We start from the raw sequence: 11,478 nt of genomic DNA, 5'->3' as shown, positions 1-11,478 counted from the left end.
TCATTGGATGGCAATCTACATGTTATAAAAGCGACAAGCAAATAATGAAGAACGAAACAAGAACACACGCAGGGGACACAAGATTTAACGTGGAAAACCCCTTCCAACACAGAAGGGGAAAAACCACGGGCGCCAGCCAGCAAAACTTCACTATATCGGGAGGTGTTTACAAACCCCGTGGGTTATCTTATAATCTGATAAACCCTAGCCGGCGGCTTACAAGATGTATATATAGGCGGTGCCAACGATCCGTACCGTACCGTACCTCCGGCGTCGGGCCTCGCTCCGCTCGTCAGAAGTTAGCCTCCCTTTAGTATATGAATTTGGATCACAATACAACACTACATGCATCAAGCGTCTAATGGAGATCTAGAGAATCAAATCCATATCTATGGATCCACCATCGAATATATGTATATAGTCATAAAGTAGATGTCAATACTTTTGCCTATAACGACTGGTCGAAGTTATAAGATTTGTTTTAACTAAAAATATATGTCCTATTTTATGAAATGGAGGTTGTACACTATTAAACATTCGGTCCATTTGCAATCTGGTATTGTCTCTGACAGTATCATTGGTCCACGAAATTTCCTCTCTGAGAGACTGAGCCTATACGTGCGCATATCCACACGTCGGCTCGCGTATAATATTGGAGGAAGTATACATGACACTAACAAACACATGCATGCAATAATTCAGACCACAAGGCGCATGCTGATTGCTCCGTTAGCATCGATCCAAGCCGGGGCCCATGCAGCGAGCATGCCGAAAATGATTTTAGTCAACCAAATCCAGCTGCGGCTGCAATGTTTGGCCAAGAGCTTTGTACTATGCCGTGGGTGTGCGTGTAACCTCGAGCCAGCCCATGCAGGATGCGCAGGCTAGCTAGCAGTCAGCGTCGTCACGAGCTCGAGCAGAGCACTATATATTGGATGCCGCCCTATGCATCTCACGCACCTCATCGATCGAACTCACAAGCCAAGAGTCCAAAACAATGGCCGTCTTCACCAGGTCGGCCTTCCTTGGCCTCGCCCTCGTCCTCTCCGCTCTCGCTGGCACGGCGAACGCGCAGCTCTCGCCTAACTTCTACTCCACGTCTTGCCCCAAGCTCGCCGGCATCGTGCGGTCGGGGATGGCGTCAGCCGTGCAGAAGGAGAAGCGGATGGGCGCCTCCATCCTCCGTCTCTTCTTCCACGACTGCTTCGTCAATGTTAGCTAGCTCTGCTTGTCCTTCTGCACTTTGCTTGCTTGCTTATGCTCTTGATTGCGAGATACCTAGTCAAGTGCTGGCCACTGACGTTTTTGTTTATCTGATCACGGCAGGGGTGTGACGGCTCGATCCTACTCGACGACTCGTCGACCATCACCGGGGAGAAGAGCGCCGGGCCGAACGCGAACTCCGCCCGTGGGTTCGAGGTGATCGACGCCATCAAGACCCAGGTCGAGGCCTCCTGCAAGGCCACCGTCTCCTGCGCCGACATCCTCGCGCTCGCCGCCCGTGATGGAGTCAACCTGGTTAGTCTCCTAGCACGTCAACGGGCACTGACCCGTGAAATACACTCCTCTTTCCTTACTTATTTCCTAGCCATGCATGGCTGACTCGGTTGCAACCGTCGCGTCCGTGCGTGCAGCTCGGAGGTCCCACCTGGAACGTGCCGCTGGGGCGCAAGGACTCGCGCACGGCGAGCCAGAGCGCGGCCAACTCCAACCTCCCAGGCCCTACCTCCAGCCTCGCCACGCTCATCTCCATGTTCGGCAACAAGAACCTCTCGCCGCAGGACATGACGGCGCTCTCCGGGGCGCACACCATCGGGCGCTCGCAGTGCCAGTTCTTCCGCAACCGCATCTACACCGAGCGCAACATCAACGCCAGCTTCGCCACGCTGCGGCAGGGGACGTGCCCACGCTCCGGCGGCGACAGCAACCTCGCGCCCTTCGACGTGCGAACCGCCGACGGCTTCGACAACGCCTACTACCAGAACCTGGTTGAGCAGCGCGGCCTGCTGCACTCTGACCAGGAGCTCTTCAACGGAGGCTCGCAGGACGCGCTGGTGAGGCAGTACAGCAACACCCCCAGCAGGTTCTCCGCCGACTTCGCGACAGCCATGGTGAAAATGGGCAACCTGCTACCGACGTCCGGGACGCAGGAGATCAGGTTGAACTGCAGGAAGCCCAACTAACGACAAGGGAAGTTTGGAAATGATATCCGTTTATATATTTGCTATAAATGCACGAAGCGTGCCAATAAATTTCTTGGAAACACAGGTATTGGTTCAGGTTCTCGGGTAATCAGTGTATGGAAGAATATATATATATGAAGAACGAGATATACAAACACTCGTTTGCTTAAGTTGTCCGGGGCAAAATTTCAAACTGCAAGATGTCATAATGTACATCAAGTCATCAATACAGAGAACAATGATACAATGATATGTACAGTATTCTGTTTGTTATGGTGGTTGACTGATTGCCTTGCTCATAAGCACAGGTCACATTAATTTTTGATACCTATTTTTTCTGAAATTTAAAATGGAACCGATAAAACAGCCACCAGTTCTTGTGTTTGTCGTGGCAAATAAGGAACAAAAAATAACAACATCCTAGCAACAAGTTTAACCGCCACTAGAGACAAGACGATCATGTTAAACTTCATGCACTAGCCACTTGAACCAAAAGTCCGAACTGATGGAAAGGGCTAGGAAATCTACTTGTACACGTCAACACCCCCTCTCACGTGTGACGGGAAGACGAGAAGACAAGTCAACACGTGTAAAGAGGCAAAGAGGCAGCGGCAGGCCGGAACCACACGGCAGGAGGCTGCGGGAAGAGGGGGGAGAAGAGATAATTTTAAGAATAAATTGTGAAAGCCAGGATTTGAACTCGAGACCTAGGGCTTTGATACCATGTTAAGCTTCATGCACTAGCCACTTGAACCAAAAGTCCGAACTGATGGAAAGGGCTAGGCAATCTACTTGTACACGTCAACAGATCAGACTGACATCCATCCTCAAAATTTTCATCCTCTGCAAAAGTTTCAGAACAATGATACGATACCGCCACTAATGTGCGTGTTCTATGAATTGTGTGGTTGTTGACTGATTGGCTGGTCTGTGAGCTGTGATTTAAGGCAAAAACCTCTTCAGGGGAATATATATAACATTCAATCATGTATACATATTGGCAAGTTGCAATTTTTGTTCGAGAGAAAGCAGAGCAACTGTTCAATCTAAGAAAAAGGAAGAATTGTATTGCGGTGCCCGCACAGGATTTGTCTTAAGTCAAACATTGTAAACTTTGATAATTTCGTAGGTTTTGCTAATTTGTGCTAGTCATAAGTTTACCACGTGAGCTGCAACTGAGAAAAATATCACATACCGCTGGATTGCATCATTATATGTGCTAGTCATAAGTTGCAACATAGGTTGCAACTCAGGAAAATGCACCCCAATAGTTAAGTTTGCAACGTAATTGATGATACTCATGAGTTATAACCCATATATTTGATGATGTCACCTAGTGAAAATTAATTTAATTTTCGACTAAGCATTAGTCACTCCCTAAACGTTTTTCTAATTCCCATTGCCAGAGAACTTGCTTAATTCTCAGTCGATTTTCACACCATTAGACTACTTCATGATTCGTGCTTGGCATGAGTTGCAACTAAGAAAAATACCGCGGATTGTTAGATTGCTTCTTGATTCATGTTATTTATGAGTTGTTTCATGGGCCACAAGTGAGTTTCGATGACGTTACATGGATGAGAAGTAAGTTAATTCTTAGTTGATTGAAAATTAGGTAGAAATTAACTTAGATCTCGGCCATTTGACGTTATCAAAATCTTAGTTGTAACTCATATGCAACTCATGACTAACACGAACCACAATGCAAGTATAAAGCTATGGGGAAATTTTCAGTTGCAACCCAAGTGGAATCAAAATGAGGATGAGATAGGGTGAGTTTTCTAAGTTTTGTGCTTTTTCAGATTTGATTTTTCAATAAAAGATTCTTGAGAACCGTTCATCTAAATTTTGAACAGTTTTTGCTTTTGAGATCCTCGGGTCGAGATTTTCAATACTAGATCTCATATTGATAGATTTCGTGAAACTTTTTTTTGTCATACCTCCAAAACTATCACAGTTCTACTTTGGTTGATTTGGGCTTCAGTGTACTTGTACTTCGGGTTCCTAGCCTACATTGTACTTAGGTGTACTTTGGATTTCACTACGGGTGTACTTCCATGTACTTTCGGTTTTAGCTCACGTACTTCCATGTACGTCAGGTTTTATCACACTTGTACTTCAGTGTATTTTAAGTTTTAGCACACTTGTACTAGGGTGTATTTTGGGTTGAAGCACACTTATACTTCGGTTCTCATACACTTGTACTTTTTACTAGTATAGAGTTGTACTTTTGTAGTTGGGCGGTGTACTTTTGTATTAATGTAGTTTCATTAGTTTTCCTATATTGTACGTCGTCTAAGTGCGCAGATAGGCGACCACCAGACCAGGTGTATGTACACAACGCGCCGGACTTCCTAGTAGTAATTAGCGTCCCACATGTCGAACATAGGTAAACTCACGGTTGGTTACTCACGTGCAGCTCGCTACACCGGCATTTCGAAAGCTCGGCCTTCGCCAAGTCGTACCTTTAAAAATCAGGATCATCATCGCCGACAGAACAACAAGCCGGACCAAAAGTACTTTGAAACCCAGAAGGTCCAAGAGGGGCTACCGGTAAGGGAAAATGAGATTTAGTATTAAGTACTCCCGGTATCTCCAAACTTTACTAGACTAGTAATAGGGGGAGTAACAGGCAATGCCGAGTTGCCAACAAAGAATTTTAATGATATGACATATTAATTCAGAAAAGAGAGGTTTGTGGTAACTAGCAGTATTACCATCATATCACATTTCCCAAAAAAATTATGTTCTCTAAGCTAATTAAACACGTCGGATGTTGTGTCTTTATCTGTATATAACTGCATGCAAACCTTCACATTAATATGGACCATTGTACAAGAGAGAATCTAATCAATTCTTCTCAGGGAAAGACAATGTCCTTGTATAAATGAAAATTTTAATTTTCGTACTGGCCTTGTACTATTCAATAACTAAGGGAGTGAGTAACTACTAATACATCTTAGTCGTAATCCTTCGGCATCAATTTATGAATCTTACTCGTAGCTCTTGGTTGTCAATTTGACAAACTTTTATAAGATATATATTAATAAGTCACTAAAAACTTCAGCGTTAAGTTTTATAACTGTAGAATTTTGTATTATGTGCTTATATTTGGAGAACTTCAAACGGAGGCCGAGCTACACGTAGCCCTTTATTTGCAAACACACCGAATTTGTATTTCAAAATTTTATAAAATTTGAATCAAAATTCTAGAGATAACCAATGATGTATGCTACAATGGTGCAAAACCTCAATGCAAACTGATTTGTATTCTAGGCTACACGAAATTGACAAAATCTGACAAAATCAATAGTCTTGAAATTTGTACTATTCACTATAAAATTGTCAGAATTTTTCATTTTTATGTATTCTAGGATATAAAGTAGTTTGTATTGAGATTTTACACCATTGTGGTATAAACCATTGGCTACTCCCAGGACTTCGTTTCAGATTTGTATTTAACATTGAAATATGAATTTTGAGTATTTAAAAATAAAGAGCTACATGTAGCTCGGCTTTCAAAACACCACTCTTTATATATTTTATAAATCAAATTAACGATCTAGATACACGTGATGGACTAGTAAACCGATATGGATGTGTATTACTTCAAGGACCATGAGCTCATCAGCCCATTAATTTTTTTTTGCGAAATACATCAGCCCATTAATTAACAGTGTCACCCCAGACATGTGAGTGCACTGTGTACTTCTTGTGGCTAGCTGCGAGTTTAGAGATGGAGCTGGAGATGGCGGATATATCTCATTTGTGTTTTTAGGGTAGGTTCCAGTATGTAGCATTAGCTTGAGTGAGCAATCCGCGAGAAGGAAAGATTGAAGTGAGGCTGCAACTGTTGCTGTCTAGTCTCCACATTTCTGCATATGGACCTTTTCTTCAGAGTTCAGACGCACCTCACTCACACTTGTCCTCCTGCAACATTTCCGACCGAGTTGAAGTATACCAGAACTTGCCATCCCCAATCAGGCAATCTTGACTCGTAACAGTTGGAGCACCCAGGCCGGTTTGCCATCAGGCATCATGTTTGTGCTACGGGTTGGGGAGACCACCTGACTTGGTGACATATTTTTTCCTGCCTGTCACTGGTAAGAGCTACAAGCCGCGAACCTTCGATTTTGCGCCACGTGTGTTGTTGCTGCTATAAGACCATCTCCACCAGCGCGTCCCAAATAGTCACCGGCAGGGTCGTCGGCAATGCTGTATAGAGGCGTCGGCAGTGCATGCTCTATTTGGAAACGTTGTTTCCACACCGACGCCTCCCAAACGACGGCCTCAAAACTTTTTCTTTTTCTTTTTATAATATTTTGAAACAATATATCAATCACATTTCATTCATACTATGTTCAATTATTCATACAATCACATAAATAGTACTTAACTTATTCATGCAAGCAAACAAATAGTACTTAAATTATTCATACAATCAATCAACCAAACAAATGGAAATTAAATTATACATACAACCAAATAACCAAACAAATAGAAATAAAATCATGCATTGCCCATAAATGCACAGCTAGATCCGTCTTAAGTTGTGCATGGACATCTGCATCTCGAACTTCATTGTGTATATGAAGAAAAAAGCGGCAAATTCTTGGGGGTATATGCTCTACCTCAACAAGTAGCCCTTGATAATCAAATGGTTGATCATCCTGCACAGGTTCGTCGCTCTCGCTCTGAATGATCATGTTGTGCATGATCACACATGCGTTCATCACCTCCCACAAGTGAGACTCAGACCAAGTGAGAGCATGGTACCTGAAAATCGCGAAACGCTGCTGAAGCACCCCAAAAACACGCTCAACATCCTTGCGTGTTGCTTCTTGGCATGTTGCGAAATAAGCTTCCATCTCGTTTGCTGGAGAGGGAATTGTCTTCACAAACGTAGCATACGTCGGGTAGATACCATCAGCTAGATAGTACCCTTTAGTGTATGTGTGACCGTTTATCTCAAAGTTCACGGTAGGAGCTTCTCCCTCAGCTAGCCTGGTAAGAATCGGAGAGCGCCGCAACACATTGATATCTTTTTTTTTTCGGCATGCCAAATCCAAAGGTCATGGTCTGCTACCGCCTCAAGAATAACACTGCACTCACCAGTATACCCCTTCTAGATTCCCTGCCAAGCAAAATGACAATTATTATAGCCCCAATACATGCAGTCAATGCTTCCGAGCATCCTAGGAAACCCTCTTGTTACATTTCTTTGCAGGACTGTATCATCTGCTCTTGGTTCTCTCAAATAGTCTTTAGCAAACACGACTATGATGGCTCAACAAAATCTGTAGAGAGTCTCTGTACATGTCGACTCTGCCATCTGTAGGTAGTCATTGGTTGTATCTGGAGGAGCTCCGTATGCAAGACAACGCATTGCAGCAGTGCATTTCTGAATTGATGTGAAGCCCCACAAACCTGTGCAATCTTGCTTGGCCATGAAGTAGTTGTCGTACTCCCTGACGCCGTAGACAATCTTCAGGAACATCGCCTTGTTCATCCTAAACCGGCACCAAAATTCTTTCGGCGAATGAGTCGCGTCGTCGTTGAAGTAGTCGGCGTCAAGCAGCATTGCGCCGGCTTGACGATGTCGGTTGATGTTCCTCCTCTTGCCTGGCTTTGAGCCGCCGCGCCGAGGCACGACAAAGAAAGGCTGGCGAACACGCAACATGCTTGTCAGAATCAGTTGCTGATGTTGCCGCCGGATAGCCTCATCGTTTTGCTCCTCCGTGAACAGCTGTAGGATCATCTCGTCGTCGTTGTCCATCGCGGAAATCGGACAAACACCTTGCGGGTGGGGCGGTTGTGCCGCGGTCGCGGCGAGATCTGTTCCGGGCGAAACAGCGGCCGTCGGTCGAGGGGGTGGCGCCCGTGTCGATGGCAGCGGTTCCTAGACAGGCGACGGTGTCTATTGCAAGCAGGGGCGCAGCGGCGACAGCAACGGTGGCGATCTAGAGGGGTGGGAGTCGGCTCGGGTGTGGGTAAAAGGTGGGGAAATCAGTGCGTTGGGCTGTCAGACGGAGCCCACGCTCGTTTTCTAACGTGCCGTGAGGCGCCGGCGTGCCCGATTAGCGCTCTACGCGAAGGGGCCGGTACGGGGATGCCGGCGATTCTATTAGGCTCAAAAACTAGCCGGCGCCGTTTGGGGCGTACCGGTGCGAGCCCAAAAAGCAGACCGACCTCCAAATCGCCTTTGGAGTTGCTATGGAGGACGCCGGTGGAGATGCTCTAAACCTTTTTCTAGTAGTGAGTCTCCACGTTTCTACATATGAACCTTGCTTCAGAGTACAGACGATGACCAGACCCCACTCACACTTATCTCACACTTATCCTCCTGCAACATTTTCCGACCGAGTTGAAGTATACCAGAACTTGCCATCGCCAATCAGGTAATCGTAACTCGTAACAGTTGGAGCACCGAGGCTGGTTTTCCATCAGGCATTCATGTTGGTGCGAGATCGAGTTGTGAAGCACGAACGGAGGAACGCACTCGCACTAGCGCGCGCACCGCGGCACATGCACATGCAGGGCCAATGGTGGTGGCCAGCGCGCAGCCAAGCTCCCTCCCCACCATCAGTCGCAGATGTTCTCCGTTTCCGTCAGTCCTAATTGGGCTCCAACGACCAGTTTTCAGCCATCATATTTTTTGGGACGCTTCAACATTATAGCCGCCAAACAGATGCACCCTCTCAGTCGAGGGCGCCCACTCACGTACAATCGCCGGCAAAACCAGAGTTAAGGCGCCGCTTTTTATCATGTTCTGAAGCTTCGCACACCACGCAAAGACGGATGATGCCCCCGGTCGCGCTCCGCCTTTGTTCTGTTCCCCAAAGCGAGGACTGGCATATCCTGATTAGCTGCTCGATCGCCGGCCACGCGCACCATGGTGCGCCGCGCACTACCGCAGCCGTGAGACCAACAATCAGCAGGTGATTGAGCGCGAGCTATAAATACAACACATTCTCTCTTGTCCCTCCCTTGTCACTTAGCTCCATCAAATCCATTCTTCTCTGCTTTATTTGTCGTACGTAGCAGCAGATTTCAGATCTAACAGATCGACCGGCCGGTATGGGCCTCTTGTTCGCCAGGAGTTTTGTTCTTGTCACTGCTCTGCTAGTCCTCTGCCTGCTTCTTCCTTGCAACGCGAAGCTGTCCAACAAGTTCTACGCCAAGACGTGCCCCAACGTGGAATCCATCGTGCGGGCGGTCATGGCGCCGGCCGTCGCCGCGGAGCCGCGGATGGGCGCGTCCATCATTCGCCTCTTCTTCCACGACTGCTTCGTCAACGTCAGTCCATATCGCATTTGTCATCGCCTCTGCTCCGCCTGGCTGGCTAGCTTAATTAACAAGCGTGCGTATGCTTGTGCAGGGATGCGACGCCTCGATCCTCCTCGACGACACGCCGACGTTCACCGGCGAGAAGAACGCCGGCGCCAACGCCAACTCCGTCCGTGGGTACGAGGTGATCGACGCCATCAAGACGCGCGTCGAGGCCGCCTGCAAGACCACAGTCTCATGCGCCGACATCGTCGCGTTGGCAGCTCGCGATGCCGTAAACTTGGTGAGTATACATCCCAGTGGTACGTACCTTCCAGGTCGCAATGTGTTACTGACGCCACTCTGCAGCTCAGGGGCCCGACGTGGAAGGTGCCGCTGGGCCGGAAGGACTCGCGCACGGCGAGCCAGAGCGCGGCCAACGCCAACCTCCCGGGCCCCGGCTCCAGCGCCACGTCCCTCGTCGCGGCGTTTGCGGCCAAGGGCCTCTCGGCGCGCGAGATGACGGCGCTCTCCGGCGCGCACACCGTGGGACGGGTCCGCTGCGTCTTCTTCCGCGGCCGCATCTACGGCGAGCCCAACATCAACGCCACCTTCGCGGCGGCGCGGCAGCGGACGTGCCCGCAGACCGGCGGGGACGGCAACCTCGCGCCGTTCGACGACCAGACGCCGGACACGTTCGACAATGCCTACTACACGAACCTCGTGGCGCAGCGCGGGCTGATGCACTCGGACCAGGAACTCTTCAACGGCGGTTCGCAGGACGGGCTGGTCAGGAAGTACAGCGGCAATGCCAAGATCTTCGCAGGCGACTTTGCCAAGGCGATGGTCAAGATGGGTGGCCTCCTGCCCGCCGCGGGGACGCCGACGGAGGTCAGGTTGAACTGCAGGATGCTCAACTAAAGGTGTCGCCTGTTTCTGGCTAGCATCAGACCACAAACTTATGAGATTTTAACCGGCAGTCGACACCTGTCACCTGCCACCAAGATTGTTATTATGGGTCCAGATAATCGGGATGTGTAGTGAAGCCGTGAAAACTTACTTGTTATCTGCCTACAAGATGTACTGAAATATTACCCCCTCATTTCAAAATTAATCTGCCTTACTATTGAGCTGTCTTAATCTGCATTGGATACATTATATGTCCAAATGTTCATAATTAGTTTTATGCCATTCTATAATTGTATTATGAGGAAACACTAATACACGTGTTCATAACCAGTTGTCCATGGTTACCTCGCAAGTGCATGACTGGTTCATTAAGGTCAATAGTTGGTCGAGGTTTTCCCGATCATGGACACACACGTTATCGAAAAGAAGATCATATCATTAGATGAATGATATGATGGACATACCCGCAACATAAGTACCGTAACATGATCATACCGTATGGAGTTCAATGTTACGATACTTACAAAGAATGCATAGTAATTTAATCCTTACACCGTGAGATTTTATTAATCACCGGACCCTAAAGTTGCTTTGGCTATTTGAACCACAACACCGTGATAGGGTGGTCGTGATAATTGCATGTCGGTAACGAGATCGAACTATGTATCGTGATACCGATGATCATATCTCGGACAAGTGAAAGTATCAAATGGACAAAAGAGTAAGACTATTTGAATAGGTTCAAGTGATGATTATATCTTCGTGGATTTCATAGTGATCGCAATGGTTTTCCAGACCCCTGGTGATCACATGGTCGGTGATATAATCACCGATCATAGCTATGTTATTCTCGGACCGTAGGGTAACACACTTCTTGGTTCAACAAAAAGAAAAGTACTCGTTGCTCTTCATCTCAAAAAAAAAAGTACTCGTTGCTCTCTGTATATAGTGGAGTTATTGCGCAAAATAAATACACAATATTTTGGGCTATTTTCTCTCTCTAGTTTCCGACTCCGCATGGTTCCCTGAAGAACTGCGCAGGATGGGAGAGACTCCACCCTGTACTCGGGAGCGCTGCCAGGATCCAGATCTAGAATCTATACTTTCGCAACTTCGCTGG

The 11,478-nt window shown here is 47.3% G+C and overlaps 1 protein-coding gene across 1 annotated transcript; it reads left to right on the top strand.

The window, feature by feature from the left end:
• The first annotated feature begins 878 nt into the window (after positions 1–878).
• Positions 879–10,395, top strand: LOC124683624. The gene is made up of 6 exons (XM_047218106.1): positions 879–1,213; positions 1,327–1,518; positions 1,635–2,160; positions 9,256–9,479; positions 9,562–9,753; positions 9,819–10,395. The coding sequence occupies exons 1-6, from the start codon at positions 998–1,000 to the stop codon at positions 10,368–10,370; spliced, it is 1,902 nt and encodes a 633-aa protein (XP_047074062.1). The 5' UTR covers positions 879–997; the 3' UTR covers positions 10,371–10,395.
• Positions 10,396–11,478: the final 1,083 nt, after the last annotated feature.

Source organism: Lolium rigidum, chromosome 1 (assembly GCF_022539505.1).
Source record: "Lolium rigidum isolate FL_2022 chromosome 1, APGP_CSIRO_Lrig_0.1, whole genome shotgun sequence".
Classification (NCBI taxonomy): Eukaryota; Viridiplantae; Streptophyta; class Magnoliopsida; order Poales; family Poaceae; genus Lolium; species Lolium rigidum.
This window is presented reverse-complemented; position numbering and strand designations above follow the sequence as displayed.